The 19100-nt window shown below is 49.9% G+C and overlaps 1 protein-coding gene across 1 annotated transcript; it reads left to right on the top strand.

Annotated features, from left to right (window-relative positions):
* The first annotated feature begins 726 nt into the window (after window positions 1-726).
* CTXN1 (cortexin 1) lies at window positions 727-11797 on the top strand. The gene is made up of 3 exons (XM_081895979.1): window positions 727-1100; window positions 9241-9350; window positions 10823-11797. The coding sequence occupies exon 3, from the start codon at window positions 10919-10921 to the stop codon at window positions 11237-11239; it is 321 nt and encodes a 106-aa protein (XP_081752105.1). The 5' UTR covers window positions 727-1100; window positions 9241-9350; window positions 10823-10918; the 3' UTR covers window positions 11240-11797.
* Window positions 11798-19100: the final 7303 nt, after the last annotated feature.

Raw genomic sequence — 19100 nt, 5'->3', positions numbered from 1 at the left:
GGTGACCCGGAAACTACAACTAATCCAGAATGCGGCAGCTAGACTGGTGACTGGGAGTCATCGAGAGACCACATAACACCAGTCCTGAGATATCTGTGTTGGCTCCCAGTACGTTTTCGAGCACAATTCAAAGTGTTGGTGCTGACCTTTAAAGCCCTAAACGGCCTCGGTCCAGTATACCTGAAGGAGCATCTCCACCCCCATCATTCTGCCCGGACACTGAGGTCCAGCACCGAGGGCCTTCTGGCGGTTCCCTCATTGCGAGAAGCCAAGTTACAGGGAACCAGGCAGAGGGCCTTCTCGGTGGTGGCACCCACCCTGTGGAAAGCCCTCCCATTAGATGTCAAAGAGAACAACAACTACCAGACTTTTAGAAGACATCTGAAGGCAGCCCTGGTTAGGGAAGCTTTTAATGTTTGATGTATTATAGTATTTTAATATTTTTTTGGAAGCCACCCAGAGTGGCTGGGGAAGCCCAGCCAGATGGGCAGGGTAGAAATAATAAATTATTGTTGTTGTTGTTGTTGTTGTTATTTAGGAAAAAAAAATAAAAAATTAAGGAACAGCAGAAAGAGGTTGCTGGATGCAACCTGCTGATAAAATAATGGTCATTTATAGCTTATGAAATCCACAAGACAACCAACCCGAACTGACTAATTTGGATTAACTGAGTCGTGGGCTTCGTCATTCCAGCAGAAGGCGGATGAAACTCTCCCCCCCCCATAAAAAACTCCCAATTTTTGAGCAGCGACAGATGGGCTCCAGCATCACTGCTGCCACAAGCGACACGCCACCCCCCTCCTCTCCTTTTCTTGTCCACGGACTTTCTGTGTTGCCCACCAGAGTCACGACTCAGCCCTGGGCGACGCAGCAGCCGCCGTTTCCCTCCCTCCGGTTCTGCAAAGATGAGTTTCCTTCTCCCAGTGGCACCTTTTGGCTTCTGCAATTGATGCTTGTGTCTCCATAGGAACCGTCTGGGGGTGTCTGAGAAGGACAGTTTTCTTCCGTACGGTCTTCTCCAGGGAAAAACGGTGCCACCTTCACCCTCAAGATGACATGCGGCGGGCAGCGAGGCTGACGGGCACTGCCTTGCCCAACAGGTACGTGCCACACTTTTTTCTCGCCCTCCAGAAGTTTTGGGCAATAGAGGGGGGGCGGGTGGAGGAGAACCCAGTTTGGTCCGTATTTTAAGCAGAGCCACGTGATGGGCATCCCTTGGTCTAGAAGTGGATCGGAACGTCGTCGTTCTTGGGATTTTGCACCTCTCTGAATTTTGCTACGAAAGAATGTGCAATTTCGCACACTCCCCCCTTATTTTATGATAAATACTTAGCAATACTTAGGTTTCCAACCATTTATGTATCCAGGCAGTATCTGATGTTAAGACTACCCACTGAAACGAGTAGGACTAATTAGGACTAATTGAATTTAATTGGCATGGTCGCTAATTTAAGCGGCTGTAAGTTTAATTTAGCGGGATACCGCGCAAAATATGTCTTTAAATGCCTGGGGTTGTATCCAGCTGGCTAATAAGACCCTTTAAAAGGAATTAAGCCAAATTAGACATGCCTATTAACTTCAATGGGTCTACTCTGAGTAGGGCTGGCATTGGATACCACCCACATTAGTCAGAATACACCCACTGAAACGATCAGGCTTTAGTTAGGCATTGACTTCAGTGGGTCTACTCTGAGCAGGACTGATTTGACTGTAGCTTATTTGACTTTTTGTGACGAGAAATGTATTTGAATATAAATCTTGTCTGTCCTTTTTTGTTGTTGAAAACACACACACTATTAATTTGGAAATGAGACGGAGTGAAGCTACGGACGCTTGCAAGATTGACTTGGATTGGGAACAGACTGATCTATCCAACTCAAGCCGTATATTACAGTAATTTCCTGAGATATGTGACAGGGCATGAGAGAATGGCTTGATTATTGCAAGGAAGAAATGTTTTCCATAAAAAAAAAGTTTCTGGGACTCCTAAAGCAGGAGGTTGCTTGCTGTGCCCCTAAATGAGTTGTTGCTCTGAAGTAGTCTCCCCCCCCAAAAGCGCTTTTTTGGCACAGTTCCCAAAAATGCACATTTAGGAGCTTTGTGCCCTGAAAATAGTGCTTTTTTCGGGGGAAATCGCTTGCAGGATCAAGCGTCTCACTTGAAGCTGTCCTTGGTGCTGAAACTGTTGAGGGGCCAGGTCTGAGCCCTGACGCTGGCAGACGGGATCCCCCAGAACCACCTCCTGCAGAACCAAGGCGCAGGATGATATTTCCAGGTTCTTCAAATGTGTGTGTCCCTGATTGCCAGTCCAGTGGCACAGAGAGAGGACCATGTGGGATGCTATGGAGCATGCAAAGAGTGCCTGTCCTCAGGCCAGAGAGTTGGCCCTTTAAGAAACTAACTTCCCCTACCCCCAAGGTCTAGGAGAGGTACTCTGGGGAGAGAGACTCCATGTGATGGCCTGGGATTCGGACTCGGAGGCTGAACCTGTGGGATCCCAGCCTGCACAGGATTCCCCGCCTCCAGAACCAGCTGAGCCGGGGCTGGGGCTTTAGCCTGAAGGGTCCTCACCTGTACTGGGTCCTCAGGTGCAGGCACCAGCTGAGTCTGCTCTGGCAGGTGATGGAGGACCCATTGCCTGCAGGTGCTCCACTCGCAGCCCTACCAGAGGAAGCTGAGGTTGCCTCTGGGTCCGGTAACCCTCCAGCCTCTCCTGAGCTGCAGAGGCTCAGGGCAGAGAGGTGGAGGGAACTAAGTTATCGCAGGAGGAGTGCTCGCCTCCAGGCCAGGAGAGGCAAGTCACCTGTGTACCGGGGCCGCCCTATGCCTCGGGGCAGATAAAAGCCAGCCAGCCCCAGTCCCAAGTTGCGGGAGCGACGTTGTTGATAGCCTGTCCCTGCCTGCACCCTGTCCTGCTCCTCTGCCGGAGCTCCTGACCTCACCCAACTCCCTGCCTTGGACCCAGCTTCAGCTTTGACAGACTGTCTTCCTACTGCACCCTCGACCTCAGACTGGACTCGGACCTCGCCTCACGGTTAACCCTCGGGAGCAGCACACCCCACTTGCTTTTAACCAAGGGTGTGGGACTTCTGGTTTGTGGGCCAATTTTGGCCTGCCAAGGGTTCCATGTTGCCCCACAATGCCATTTCCCTCTAAGCACGCCCACCGGTTCATCCGCTGACATCACTGGGTGATGGGAAGGCACGGTTCGATCCTGCTGGGGTGCATTCCCTGCAGGGAACACGCCAGGGAAGCAGACCCCGACGGCCAGCGATTTAGGACCCTCCACAAGTCAACTAACAAGCGAAGGGTTCGATTCTGTGTTGCCGGCGTGTTCCCTGCGCATGCCCAGAAAGGTTCCAAGAGAAAGGGCCTCTTTGCAAACAGCCCCTTGCTGCCCTTGGGGGGCTTCAAAGTACAGCAGCACCTGATGTCGCCATGGCGCCGGGTAATTGACAGGTGGGCGGGGCTGCCCACTTGTCCAGAGTTCGGAGCGAAGGCTCTGGCCCTCCGTTGCTCTTAACCTTGGTGGGAGCAAGCGTCTCACTTGGAGCTGTCCGTGGTGCTGAAACTCCTGAGCTGCCTTGAGCAGAACCAGAACAAGATACTTCCGGGTCAGTGGCGTAGCGTGGGGGGTGCAGGGGGGCCGGCCGCACCGGGCGCAACATCTGGGGGGTAGGGTTAGGGGGCGCAAATCCACGGGTTAGGGGGTGCAAATTACTTGCCTTGCCCCGGGTGCTGACAACCCACGCTACGCCACTGTTCCGGGTTGAGTAATTCTGCAGCTTAAGAAGGCATTGCTCAGACCCTCTTTGAGTGGAGGCAACAGGAATATTTGTCCTTGGAGGAGGGTAAGGTAAAGGTAACGGGACCCCTAACCATTAGGTCCAGTCGCGGACAACTCTGGGGTTGCGGCGCTCATCTTGCTTTACTGGCCGAGGAAGCCGGCATACAGCTTCCGGGTCATATGGCCAGCAGGACTAAGCCACCTCTGGCAAACCAGAGCAGCGCACGGAAACGCCGTTTACCTTCCTGCCGGAGCGGTACCTATTTATCTACTTGCACTTTGACATGCTATTGAACTGCTAGGTGGGCAGGAGCAGGGACCGAGCAACGGGAGCTCACCCCGTCACGGGGATCCGAACCGCCGACCTTCTGATCGGCAAGTCCTAGGCTCTGCGGTTTAACCCAAAGCGCCACCTGCATCCCTTTGGAGGAGGGTGCCTGTTGCCTACTCTTAAACCCACGAATCCGTGTTCATCTTTTTTCCAGTCCAGGAAGCGGTTCAGAAAACGTCAGGTAGCTCCCACTACCATTTGTGTTGCTTGGGACCCTTGCCAGATGGGTCACCATCTTCCAAACAATCAGGCATTAGGCTGAATCAAATTTACTTTTTGTGCTTTCAATTCTGCCTGCTTTTTAATAATCTGATCTGCATGTGTCATTGAAATCTTGGCTTGTCACGGAGCGGAGAATCATTTCGATTTATTTAATTGCTCCTCGTCACCTACAGCCTTTGCACCAAATGGTGCTTGTTGAGTCCTGGCTCACACGCAAAGATTGGCCAAAAAACCAAACTCCCACACTGTGTGAAAAGTGATCAATTCCGTCTTGCACGGGGCTTTCTAATGATTCATACGTGAACGTCAGTAACGTTCATATGGGGAAAGAGCGGAGGACATGCTGCATAGAAAGAAAGACTCCGTACCAAAATTTGCGTTTTTTAAAATAAAAAAGAGGAATGTGTCAGTTCTGCGGCAGAAGAAAAATAGATAATTCAGAACTTCACCATCTTCACAAAACTGTGTTGTTAACCGTAGCCTTGCTCTGTCTGCGTGCATTTAACTCCCCTTTTTCAGAGCGAGATAAAACGTCTTGCATTTAGGGGGATAATATGAAATATCCCAAGCCCACGAGTACAGGAAAAAGGACTTGGTTGTCTTAATAGGGCATAAACTGACCTGTGAGACAACAGTGCAATTTGGTTGCTGAAATAACTAATGCCAACAGAAAGACAGGGTCCCGGTGTTCAGAAATAATATTTTTCCTCTACACTGGCCAAGCAGTTTACTCTGGTTTCTCATGTCCAGTTCTGGGTGACCCGTTTTAAAGAAGACATGGAAGGTCCAGGGTGAGTCCAAAGGAGGGTGGCCAGGTGATGAGGGGTGGAAAAATTGGGTGTGTTTGGGATTTTGGCTGAATATTAAAGTAAAGGTAAAGGGACCCCTGACCATTAGGTCCAGTCGTGGCCGACTCTGGGGTTGCGGCGCTCATCTCGCTTTATTGGCCGAGGGAGCCGGCGTACAGCTTCCGGGTCATGTGGCCAGCATGACTAAGCCGCTTCTGGCGAACCAGAGCAGCGCACGGAAACGCCGTTTACCTTCCCGCCGGAGTGGTACCTATTTATCTACTTGCACTCTGACGTGCTTTCGAACTGCTAGGTTGGCAGGAGCAGGGACCAAGCAACAGGAGCTCACCCCATCATTGCAGGGATTCGAACCACCGACCTTCTGATCGGCTGAATATTAGAAAGTCCCTAATGGTAAGAGCTGTCAGGCTGTGGACAGGGGCATGCAATATTTCACCCCAGATATTTCAAGCTGAGAATAGGTATCTAGGTACCAAGCAAGAGGTTGAATTGGATATAATAATAATAATAATTTTATATATACCCTGCCCATCTGACTTGGTTTCCCCAGCCACTCTGGGCAGCTCCCAACAGAACATTAAAAACACGATAAAAGATCAAACATTAAAAACGTCCCTAAACAGGGCTGCCTTCAGATGTCTTCTAAATGTCAGATAGCTGTTTATTTCCTTGACATCTGATGGGAGGGCATTCCACAAGACAGGCACCACCACCGAGAAGGCCTTCTGCCTGGTTCCCTGCAACCTCACTTCTCGCAGGGAGGGAACCGCCAGAAGGCCCTCGGCGCTGGACCTCAGTGTCTGGGCTGAACGATGGGGGTGGAGATGCTCCTTCAGGTCTACTGGACCAAGGCCGTTTAGGGCTTTCAAGGTCAGCACCAACGCTTTGAATTGTGCTCGGAAACATCCTGGGAAGCCAATGTAGGTCTTTCAGGACTGGTGTTATGTGGTCTCGGCGGTCATTCCCAGTCACCAGTCTAGCTGCCACATTCCAGATTAGTTGTTGTTTCCGAGTCACCTTCAAAGGTATCTTAAGAAGACATCTGAAGGCAGCCCTGTTTAGGGCAGTTCCCTCCCTGCGAGTAGCGAGGTTGCAGGGAACCAGGCAGAGGGCCTTCTCGGTGGTGGTGCCCTCCCATCAGATGTCAAGGAAATAAACAGTTATCTGACTTTTAGAAGACACCTGAAGGCAGCCCTGATTAGGGAAGTTTTTAATGTTTGATTTTTACTGTGGTTTGAATATTCTGTTGGGAGCCGCCCAGAGTGGCTGGGGAAACCCAGCCAGATGGGTGGGGTATAAACAAAATGTAGTGTCCCCTCCCAACTTCACGATTCTCTGAGAGGCACTCGGGTAGCTTATCCCTGATAGGATGGATCTCTTTTCCGACTCAGCGGGTATTTTCAATCAGCTGCCGTGTTTCCCCCAAACGAAACCTTAATCCCATAAACCGGAGCGCTGGCTATCTCCAAAGGGCAGGATTAAAGATTAACGCAACAGAAGGATTACAGTGAGGGGCGGCAGGTTGTTAGAGATGGTAAACTCTGTTCTCATAAGGAGATGCCATGAGGGCGATCTGAGCTGGAGGCGGCGGCTTAAATTCTGGATTTCAAGCATCCCTCCTGCACTCTGGGCACGATTAGGAAAAGCGTTTGCTCTCCCTGTGGAAGATTTAGGGTTCTTTTGCAAGGACGGCAGCAAATTGAGGTGAGGTTTGGGGACATTAAGCTTTGCATGCCGATAAGATCGGCTCTGGTGGGGTTGGGACATGGAGGGTGAGATAGCAGAGCAAAAGGACACTTGCTTTGCATGCAGAAGGTCCAGGTAAGACATCGAAAGGCTCTGGTTTGAAACCCTTCTGCTCACACGGAGTTAGGAGCATGAGAAGTTGCCTTGAACAGAGTCAGACCGTTCTTCGATCTAGCTCCATACTGTCTTTGTTGTTGTTTAGTCGTTTAGTCGTGTCCGCCTCTTCCTGACCCCCTGGACCAGAGCACACCAGGCACTCCTGTCTTCCACTGCCTCCCGCAGTTTGGTCAAACTCATGCTGGTAGCTTCGAGAACACTGTCCCGCCATCTCGTCCTCTGTCGTCCCCTTCTCCTTGCGCCCTCCATCTTTCCCAACATCAGGGTCTCTTCCAGGGAGTCTTCTCTTGTCATGAGGTGGCCAAAGTATTGGAGTCTCAGCTTCAGGATCTGTCCTCCCAGTGAGCACTCAGGGCTGATTTCCTTCAGAATGGAGAGGTTTGATCTTCTTGCAGTCCATGGGACTCTCAAGAGTCTCCTCCAGCACCAGAATTCAAAAGCATCCATTCTTTGGCGATCAGCCTTCTTTATGGTCCAGCTCTCACTTCCATACATCACTACTGGGAAAACCATAGCTTCAACTATATGGACCTTTGTTGGCAAGGCTTTTTAAGATGCTGTCCAGGTTTGTCATTGCTTTTCTCCCAAGAAGCAGGCGTCTTTTAATTTCGTGGCTGCTGTCACCATCTGCAGTGATCATGGAGCCCAAGAAAGTAAAATCTCTCACTGCCTCCATTTCTTTCCCTTCTATTTGCCAGGAGGTGATGGGACCAGTGGCCATGATCTTCGTTTTTTTGATGCTGAGCTTCAGACCAGGCTAACCTTATCCATACACAAATATGCCGTTAAGACAGGATTTGCAAGCAAAAAGACCATGAGAAGGCTTTCCCCATTTGCCTCCCTTACTGCAGAGGAATATTTGAGGTCATTGGGAGAGTCAAACTAGCTTCAGGATGGCTTTCCCGTACTATTTCAGACACATGGTTCATAAATTTAGATATGTGTGCATTTATTAATATTTATTCTATATAAAAACTGCTTCTTATAGCAATCCCTCTCCCTCTCTCCTGACAAAAAGCTCCTTTTGGAAACTCATGCAACCCATTTTGATTGTGTTCCCTTATCTCCATCTCTCCATCTGTCTTTGTCTCTCTCCCTGTCTTATACAGTCATTAATATCATTTATTTTTTAAAAGTTACTAAGGGAACAGGACTTTTAATAAACGCGAATGAAATTGAGTATTTCAAACCAAATGAAGTCGAAGTTCTTGCTGGTAAAGGAACTGTTTATTCCATGAAATACAAAATGAAAATTGAAGGAAAGGAGGTGTTGAGTGGGCGACTGGGGAAAAAAGGCATTATATACGCTTTTCATTAGCCGTTGGAGAATTCGCCTTTAAATCGGGGGTTTCTTAACACTCTGGGCAGCTCCCAACAGACTATTAAAAACAGGATAAAACGTCAAACAATAAAAACTTCCCTAAACAGGGCTGCCTTCAGATGTCTTCTAAAAGTCAGATAGTTCTTTATTTCCTTGACATCTAGTGGGAGGGCGTTCCACAGGGCGGGCGCCACCACCGAGAAGGCCCTCTGCCTGGTTCCCGGTAACCTCACTTTTTGCAGGGAGGGAACTGCCAGAAGGTCCTTGGAGCTGGACCTCAATGTCCGGGCTGGACGATGGGGGTGGAGACGCTCCTTCAGGTCTACTGGGCCGTTTAGGGCTTTAAAGGTCAGCACCAACACTTTGAATTGTGCTTGGAAACGTACTGGGAGCCAATGGCGGTCTTTCAGGACGGGTGTTATGTGGTCTCGGCGGCCGCTTCCAGTCCCCAGTCTAGCTGCCACATTCTGGATTAGTTGCAGTTTCCGGGTCACCTTCAAAGGTAGCCCCACGTAGAGCACATTGCAGTAGTCCAAGCGGGAGATAACCAGAGCATGCACCACTCTGGCCAGACAGTCTGCGGGCAGGAAACGTCTCATCCTGCGTACCAGATGGAGCTGGTGGAGAGCAGCCCTGGACACAGAACTGACCTGCACCTCCATGGACAGCTGTGAGTCCAGAATGACTCCCAGGCTGCACACCTGGTCCTTCAGGGGCACAGTTGCCCCTTTCAGGACCAGGGAGTCCTCCACACTCACCCACACCGTGTGTCCCCAAAACAGCACTTCTGTCTTGTCAGGATTCAACCTCAATCTGTTAGCCGCCATCCATCCTCCAACCGAAATGACTAGGTCCTTCAGGGACACAGTTACGGCATCTTACAACCCATTCATTGTCTCTTTTGCAGCCTCTCAGCCTAACAACGATGTTGTACTGATGTTGGAGAAGAAGGGATTGGATGTAGTAATTTTTCCTCCGGTTCTAGAGTTGCCAGCCTTCTGGAACCGCAACTGGAAGGTATGAGGGCATGTAATCTCCCCTCCCCTCCCTCCCTCCCTCCCTCCCTCCCTCCCTCCCTCCCTCTCTCTCTCTCTCTCTCTCTCTCTCTCTCTCTCTCTCTCTCTCTCTCTCTCTCCTTTCCTCCTTTCTTTTTATATTGATTTTTTATTACCTTTCAGAAATTTTAACAAATCAACATTAATACCTGTACATGTTTCTCTTAACGGTTTGACATCCCACCATGGGTGTAGCCAGGAATTTCGTTAGGGGGAGCAGGTTTTTGTTTGGGGGGGGGGAAAGAACCTCAGATTTGCATTGATTTTTTATGGATATTGATTGATTGGGAGGGCAGCTGCCCCTTTGTTTGCCACCCTTATTTACACCCCCCCACTGCATTATGTAGCATAAATCTAAATCTCATACTACTTTACAATTATGGTAATTTCTCCTCCGCTGCCCAGATTTCAAATCCTGCTTGCGACTTCACTTAAAAAAAAGTTCATATATATTTATTTAAAGTTTATACATTTCATTAGTTTTACAATCGTTTTAACATTTCCAAACTTCCTTCCAGTAGCACCTTAGAGACCATCTAAGTTTGTTATGGGTATGAGCTTTCGTGTGCATGCACACTTCTTAAGTTGCCAGTACCAGATATCTGAAGATACCAGATATCATTTCCCAGAAAGCTTTTACCACCACATACGGTAGAAAGACCCTCCTTCCAAGAAAACTTTGTTGTTGTTTAGTCGTTTAGTCATGTCCAACTCTTCGTGACCCCCTGGACCAGAGCACGCCAGGCCCTCCTGTCTTCCACTGCCTCCCGCACTTTGGTCAAACTCATGCTGGTAGCTTTGAGAACACTGTCCCCCCATCTCGTCCTCTGTCGTCCCCTTCTCCTTGTGCCCTCCATCTTTCCCAGCATCAGGGTCTTTTCCAGGGAGTCTTCTCTTCTCATGAGGAGGCCAAAGTCTTGGAGCCTCAGCTTCAGGATCTGTCCTTCCAGTGAGCACTCAGGGCTGATTTCCTTCAGAATGGAGAGGTTGGATCTTCTTGCAGTCCATGGGACTCTCCAGAGTCTCCTCCAGCACCAGAATTCAAAAGCATCCATTCTTCAGCGATCAGCCTTCTTTATGGTCCAGCTCTCACTTCCATACATCACTACTGGGAAATCCCATAGCTTTAACTATACAGTGGTACCTCGGGTTAAGTACTTAATTTGTTCCGGAGGTGCATTCTTAACCTGAAACTGTTCTCAACCTAAAGCACCCCTTTACCACCGGAACCTGATTTCTGTTCTTATCCTGAAGCAAAGTTCTTAACCTGATGCACTATTTCTGGGTTAGCAGAGTGTATAACCTGAAGCGTATGTAACCCAAGGTACCACTGTACGGACCTTTGTTGGCAAGGTGATGTCTCTGCTTTTTAAGATGCTGTCTAGGTTTGCCACTTTAATAATAATAAAACAACCAACCTTCTTACTTCCGCAGGCGACTGGGGTGTTTGGTCAGCGGCCCGACATGGTCATGGAGTAGATCTCTGGAAGGGAAGTTCCTTCACCCCTAAAAAATCACACACACACGCATATGATCCTGGAAGATGCTCGCTGCCTGACACAACCCTTGGCGAGGAGTTTTCGCCGTGCTGCTGGGATGGACAACGCTTCGACGCTGGATTATGAGCTGCTGTCCCCGGGGCGAGTGGAGCCCGTCCCCAGCCCTTTCGGGATGGACGCGGAACAAAAGACGGTCTTTGCCTTCGTCATCCTCCTGCTGGCGTTCTTGGTCATGCTGATGGTCCGCTGCTTCCGCATCTTGCTAGACCCTTATAGCAGGATGCCCGCTTCATCCTGGACCGACCACAAAGAAGGGCTGGAGAGGGGGCAGTTTGATTACGCCCTGGTATAGCTCGGGTGAGGCCTGATGTCCGAAAGGGGGGGAAACCTTGGCATCTTCTGGAGCAGGGTTTACTGGGGAAGCGAAGTCACTGTTCTCAAGGGGGGCGGTGGGGTTTTTATTTGGGTACGGGCAGGGACGGAGGGGGGGATTTTTCTGTTTCATGAAGTCGTAAGCAACCACGGGAAGGTGCCCGTTTCAAACCATAGCTGTCAACTTTTCCCTTTTCTTGTGAGGAATCCTATTCAGAATAATAAAACAGGGAAATGTTGACAGCTATGTTTCAAACACGGCATCCGCCGAGCTTCTCAGCGCAGGTGAAATAAATGCTAAACCACACGGTTTCGGGACAAACTGAATAGTGCTCCGAACCAAATTGTGTGTGTGTGTGTGAAAATCTGTTCGGAATTTCCTTTGAAATCCGCTTCGCCGGAGAGAGGCTGAGAATCTCAGATCTGATCCAACTCCTTGCCCGTTTTCTGTGTCGCTAGACGGGGGAAGAGGCAGGTGCCCCCTTTGCCGTGACCTGAAATGTCTTGTGTCGTGGGGGGGGGGTAGGGAGTTGTAGGGGGTGGGTTGGGGTGGGCAAAGGGTGGGGAAGTGCCATGGGGTGGCGGCGAAGGAATGTTTCGACAGTGAGGGGCAGAGGAGAGCTCTGAGTTCTCGAGAGAGGACGGGCATTGAAGGCGGCTTAATTGGTTTGGGTTGGAAACCAAAGCTGTCAACATCCATACCCTCTAACATTTATCAGATAGAAATAGGGATCTCCTATTGCATAGTAAGGGATGCAGGTGGCGCTGTGGGTTAAACCGCAGAGCCTCGGACTTGCTGATCAGAAGGTCAGCATTTCGAATCCCCGCAATGACGGAGTGAGCTCCCGTTGCTCGGTCCCTGCTCCTGCCAACCGAGCAAATTCAAAAGCACCTCAAAGTGCAAGTAGATAAATAGGTACCGCTCCGGCGGGAAGGTAAACGGCGTTTCCGTGCGCTGCTCTGGTTCTCCACAAGCGGCTTAGTCCTGCTGGCCACATGACCCGGAAGCTGTACGCCGGCTCCCTCGGCCAATAAAGGGAGATGAGCGCCGCAACCCCAAAGTCGGCCACGACTGGACCTAATGGTCAGGGGTCCCTTTACCTTTATTCCATAATAATAATAATAATACAGATAACCAGAGCATGCACCACTCTGGCCAGTCTTCGGACAAGTAGGGTCTCATCCTGCGTACCAGATGGAGCTGGGAGACAGCTGCCCTGGACACAGAATTGACCTGTGCCTCCATGGACAGCTGTGAGTCCAAAATGATGGAGGATTTGTGGCCCTCCAGACCTGGGTGGACTACAACTCCCATCCTTCTTGACCAGTGACCCTGCTGGCTGCTGGGAGTTGTAGTTCAGCCACATTCGGAAGCTGCCAGGCTGGCTGCCCCCGGTGTATCTTGGCAGACGAATGGTCCGTGCTGGTATAAACCCACTTCTTGTATGTCTCTGCTTAAGCGCTATTCAGAAGACCAAATTCAGGAAGCAGAGGAAAGACAAGTACCGTATTTTTCGCTCTATAAGACGCACCAGACCACAAGACGCACCTAGTTTTTGGAGGAGGAAAACAAGAAAAAAAATATTCTGAATCTCAGAAGCCAGAACAGCAAGAGGGATCGCTGCGCAGTGAAAGCAGCAATCCCTCAAATTAAGTGGTTTCTAGCTGTAATGTTTTAAGAGAGTAGGGAAAAAAAGGTTCAGAAGCAGGTTAAAACTTATTGATAAGGATTTGCTGAACTAACAACTTGAATTGGAATACAAAAAAAGGGAGGTCTGAGGTCTGGGAAACAAGTCAATGGAAAATAAGTTGTGGAAATTTTGTGTGTTTTTTTAATTATTCTTATTTTTGTATTTTTGTTATTTTTTCTTTTTTCTTTTTGGTTTTTTTTTTTGTATTAATATTGAAAACTTTAATAAATATCTTATAAAAAAAAGAAAGAAAGCAGCAATCCATCTTGCTGTTCTGGCTTCTGGGATAGCTGCGCAGCCTGCATTCGCTCCATAAGACGCACACACATTTCCCCTTACTTTTTAGGAGGGAAGAAGTGAGTCTTATAGAGCAAAAAATACAGTAATCCTTGTGGTTTTGGCTCTCCAAATAAAACAATATCCTAGCTTGCGCCCCAAAGTAGGAGTGTCTCAGTCTCCCAATCGTGCTGTGAGGCAGCCCTCGTCTCCATCTTTCTCTTCCACCCGTAACTCTTGTCCCAACCAGCTTGCTTTTGTGTCGACCCTGGTAGGTCATGTATGAGTCTGTGGTGTCCGGGCAGCCCAAACCGTCTCTGCTCTCTGGGCTTGGGGAGTGTGTGAAGGAGCGTCTCCACCCCCATCATCCAGGCCGGACACTGAGGTTCAGCTCCGAGGGCCTTCTGGATGGAAAAAAAGAAGTTTTCTCCGTAAAATAAAGACTTTTAAAACTAACAGACTACAGTCGTACTTTGGAACGCCTTGGCACATGGACATTTTGGCTCCCGAACGCCGCAAACCCAGAAGTGAGTGTTCCGGTTTGCGAATGTTCTTTGGAACCCGAACGTCCGTTATGGCTTCCACGGCTTCCGATTGGCTGCAGGAGTTTCCTGCAGCCAATCAGAAGCCGCGCTTTGGTTTCCGAATGTTTTGGAAGTTGAACGGACTTCTGGAACGGCTTCCGACGTACGGCTGTATTGGAAATGGCAAAGGTGATAGCAAAATAAGAGGTCAAGCGCTGAATTTTATACTGAAGAGTCAGACCCTTGTTAACATCCTATGTTAAATGGAATCGCAGGCAGGTTTAAAATACAAGCAGCGGAAGAAATGAGATTATAATTGTAACGAAGGAATTGCGGAATAGATGAAAGTACAACGCAGCGTGGAAGGGGGAACTGGAAACACCATGGAAAGAAGGTCAGCGTTTAAATGGGTATTAAATTTGAGGTTCATTTGTTTAAGAAACGGTGAAGCACAATAAAAATTAAATGGGGAAGGGCGGGGAAGGAACAGGAGTCACAGGGAGGGCTAGGGAGTAGATTCCTCCGGCGGTGGCAGAAAACTGGGACAGGGCTGTGGAAGGGAGGGAGGTTAGTATCCTGCAAACGCCCCTTCCCAAGGGGCTCTGGGAAGAATTGTGCAGGCCACAGTTCACTTTTGAGGCAGAGTTTGGGCCTCTTTTGTACTGTGGTGTAGTGAGAGCCAGCGTGGTGTAGTGGTTAAGAGCAGTGGACTCGTAATCTGGTGAACTGGGTTCGCATCTCCGCTCCTCCACATGCAGCTGCTGGGTGACCTTGGGCCAGTCACACTTCTCTGAAGTCTCTCAGCCCCACTCACCTCACAGAGTGTTTGTTGTGGGGGAGGAAGGGAAAGGAGAATGTTAGCCGCTTTGAGACTCCCTAGGGTAGTGATAAAGCGGGATATCAAATCCAAACTCTGCACCTCTTTCACCACGAAATAAAGCTGCCTTTTGTTGCTAACGCTGCCTGTTGCCTCTTCTTTGATCTCTGCACGCCCAGCGGTTGCTGAGATATTTCATGCCTGCCCTCCTGTGGATATGTGCAATGTTTCGAAAGGGCTCTTGTGCACTGTCTCTCTGCCCCCCCCCATTAAAAAATTGGCAAATATGACAGGAAAACAATAGAGGTGGATGCACGTGGAATGCTACTGCCAGCTTGCAGTAACCAGAATAATCCTACTTTGAAATATATATGTGTGTGTTAATAGTGATGCAAAGGACGCGGGTGGCGCTGTGGGTTAAACCACAGAGCCTAGGACTTGCCGATCAGAAGGTCGGTGGTTCGAATCCCCGCAATGACGGGGTGAGCTCCCGTTGCTCAGTCCCTGCTCCTGCCAACCTAGCAGTTCGAAAGCACGTCCAAGTGCAAGTAGATAAATAGGTACCGCTCTGGTGGGAAGGTAAACGGCGTTTCCGTGCGCTGCTCTCGTTCGCCAGAAGCGGCTTAGTCCTGCTGGCCACATGACCCGGAAGCTGTACGCCGGCTCCCTCGGCCAATAAAGTGAGATGAGCGCTGCAACCCCAGAGTCGGCCACGACTGGACCTAACGGTCAGGGGTCCTTTTACCTTTACCACGTCAGACCAACACGGCTACTTACCTAAATCTAGAACTCAGCAAATTGGTCACGATTTGGCAATGGCGCCTCTGCTCCTAGACTGTTGCCCAGAATTTGCTTTTCTACGACGATCCTTAATTTTCCTGAGTTCCACCACCACCCCAGCGCACCTATTTGTTTTTCTCCGTTAGCAATGTTGCTAGCTGATTCGTGTACCCCCAAGGCCATTCCATCTCCTCCAACATTTCCCCGATGAAAATAGAGAATAACGGGATGTTCTGGGGTCAAATCAGAAACCGGGACGGCTTCTGTAAATCTGAGACTGTCCCTGGAAAATAGAGACACGACTGGACCTAATGGTCAGGGGTCCCTTTACTTTAAGCAAGAGCATGGACGCATCCCCTGTCTTAAGAGCCTATTTTAGAGGTGTCAATTCCAAGCGTTTGCGAAACAAGGAGAGCGCCACAGACCTTTAACCCAAAATAACTTTATTGCTGCCGTCGTTCATGATACAAAATGAAAAAGTTGGCCCCCCCAGGCGGCCGGGTCTCGGTCTCAGTGCCGTGTGCGGCCAACCCCTCCCCTGCTCCCCCTCCGCCGGTGCACGGAAGGAAAGTCACGGTCGTGGTGCGGAGGAGATCAGGACCACAACTCTGCACATGCAAACACCACGCCCCTTGGCTAATGGATTACCATCATCATCAATAATAATAATAATAATAATATTAATAAGAATCGGAGGGGGGGGGGAAGCACCATTTGGCAAAACCCAAAAAGAAGTACGGAAGATGAAACGAGGCAGGAAAGACATCCTGGTTAGGAGAGAGGATGTCGTGTTGAGAAGTCTGGCTTGGGGCGCCTCCCCAAGCCCTCTGTGGACTGAGCTGGGGAGGTCCAGGGGTTTCAAGTTTTATAGGAGCCCAAGTCCACCTCCTGACACCCATATTTTTTTAAACAACAACAAGGGGAGGAAAGGAACGGGAAGGATCCAGAACGGGACCAGCACCGGCCACCTCCTCCTAGGACAGCCCTTCTCGACCTGTGGGTCCCCAGATGTTGTTGGACTACAACTCCCATCACCCCTAGCTAGCAAGGCCAGAGCTCAGGGATGATGGGAGTTGTAGTCCAACAACATCTGGGGACCCACAGGTTGAGAACCGCTGTCCTAGGGGATTCTCCGCTCTGGTAATGTCCCAACTTCGCTCAGTTCCAACAGGGGTGGGTGAAGCTGTCAGTTTTTCTTCCCCGCTCTCTTTCCCCCCAATCTTAAATTCAGTTCTCCACATTTCTGCAGCCATTTGCAACTTCCTTTCTTTTTTTAAAGACCCCTTGTGAAAACTCACCGCCGTTTCGGTGCAAATTTCTCGCACCCAGCTTTGCCCGTCGTTCTGAGAAACAGGAGAGTTTTCGAAAGCGCTTCCGCTTAATGTGAAGTGGGGTTTGGCTTGTTGTTTTGGCTGTTTCCGCCTAATCGCGTGCATATTTGCACGCATGATTTGCCTGGAGAACGGCTGCAAAATTTGAAGATGCGCGGATTTCAAAGGATGGCCCTGCTTCGGTTCACGGTATTGGCGCTCGCTGAGATGCAAACGGAATTGAAATTTCTTCCCTTACCCCACATCCCTAGGCCTGTGTGGACCTCAGGAGACCTAACGGAGGGACGTCAGAGGGGACAATTGAAGAGGTGTCAAGCAGTCAGAGGGCGCGCACAAAAGGGGGGAAAAGAAAACCTGAGGAAGAGAGCACCCCTGGAACTCCGAATTGGAGAACGGTCGCAGTTTCAGGTCCAGTTTTTTGCAGCAATGAATTAAAACAGCTGCGGCATTACCATGGCAAAACTTAAAGCAGGTGTTTCACAACCTTGCTCCCACACCCTCAAATCCACGCAGACTGACATGGCAGGGGGCTTTTGTGAATGAATTTTGCGAATGAATTTGTGAATGAATGAATTTGTGAATGAATTTTGCGAATGAATTTGTGAATGAATGAATTTGTGAATGAATTTTGCGAATGAATCAATTCACATTTGTTTGCCTCCTGCCATCACTGTATGGCAGCCGTTATTTTTACCCATTCTTCCGCTGAGGCACATTGAGGTTCCTGAGGCATCAGAGGGAGATTCTTGCTAGAAGAGGAAGAGGAAGAGGAACCCCCCCCAATGAAAAATATAGCTGCATAAGATTATGGGGCCCTTTGGGACTTCCGGGTTAACGCCTGAGTATGTCGGTCTCCACCCAGGGGGTCTGTGTCGGGCACAAGCATGTCAAGGGCTTGGGGTGGGGGCAGAGGCCTTGTGAGTGGCGTGTGGGGGTCTTCTGACCCCTCTTGGAGCCACATTTCCCACTACAAATTCAATAACCCCGCTCTGAAGCAGGTGGCCGCAGGGAGGGAGGCTAGCAGTAGGTGGCGCCAGAGGCAAGAGGCAAAGCCCAAGGGAGGTGGAGCCAAGCCCAGACTGGCAGCAAGGAGGCAAGCAAGTTGAGGCTGGCTGGGGGCGGACTGAGGTTGGTGGAGAAGGCCCCCCCCCATTTGCTCAGATGGGGCACACCATGAGACAGTCTTTGACACCCTCCTTCCTTATATTAGGTTGCTCTTGCTAGTTTCTCATCGGGTGCGTTCGCAGGTAAGCCTTAAAGAGGTGCGATCACACGGAAGGGTTCAGGTCAGCTTTCTCCAATCCTGGTTCCCCCTAGACGTTTCGTACTACAACTCCCACAGCTTCTGCCAAGTGTCCGAAATGGTTCCCATTATCCCCCATATTCTTTCGCGTTGGCAATCGGACGCTGACCTAAGCAGCAGCAGCAGCAACAACAACAACAGAGAGGTCACATTTGCATCATGCGCTCAAAGCGCACTTCCTGGGAACTGTAGTTCGCCCCCCACCGAGCCGCAGATCCCAGCACCCTCAACTGACTACGGTTCCTAGGATTCTCTCTGTGTGTTTTAAACGTGTTTTGGACGGTTGAGAGCACAACCAGAGCCACAAAATAAGATTTAAGCCCTGTGCGAGAGGTTGCTTGAGCCTGGGATAGCTCAGTCGGCAGAGCACGAGGCTCTTCAACTCAGGGTCTTGGATTCGAGTCCTACCTTGGGCAAAAGATTCCTGCATTGCAGGGGGTTGGACTAGATGACCCTGATGGTCCCCTTCCAACTCTACAATTTTAGGATCCTTTGGCTTGCCAGGGGCCTAATTCATGTTTCACCTCAACCCCAGGGGAGTACAACAATGCTGACCTACTCTAAAGGGCTGTTGTGAGGTTTCACTGAGATAACGTACGTGAAGCACCTTGAAAGCTCGCTTCCCCTGTCTAAATGCAAAAAAATATTATTTGTAGTTGGTTTCTGGGAGTCCAGGAATGCTCCTGATGAGGACATCAGTAAGGTTCGGTGCCTGCCCCTGCTCAAAGCGTTGTCTGGCTCAGTTGGTTAGACCTTGGTGCGAATCACACCAAGGTTGCAGGTTCGATCTCCGCATAGATATTCCCTGCTGCGTATTCCTGCATTGCAGGGGGGGTTGCCCTAGGTCAGTCATGGCCAAACTTGGCCCTCCGGCTGTTTTGGGACTACAGCTCCCATCATCCCTAGCTAACAGGACCAGTGATCAGGGATGATGGGAGTTGTAGTCCCAAAACAGCTGGAGGGCCAAGTTTGGCCATGCCCTGGACTAGGTGATCCTAAATCCCCTTCCAACTTATGATCTATGAAGTCTGCTCCTTTGTTTCCACCCAGGACACAACGGCTATATGATTTATTTCCACCCACCAGGATTTCAACAGACCCCTGGTAACTTCTAACAGA

Source organism: Podarcis melisellensis, assembly GCF_964234715.1.
Source record: "Podarcis melisellensis genome assembly, chromosome: 18".
In the NCBI taxonomy this organism is placed as follows: domain Eukaryota; kingdom Metazoa; phylum Chordata; class Lepidosauria; order Squamata; family Lacertidae; genus Podarcis; species Podarcis melisellensis.
Note: the sequence above shows the minus strand (reverse complement) of the source record. Positions and strands in the feature narration are given on the sequence as shown.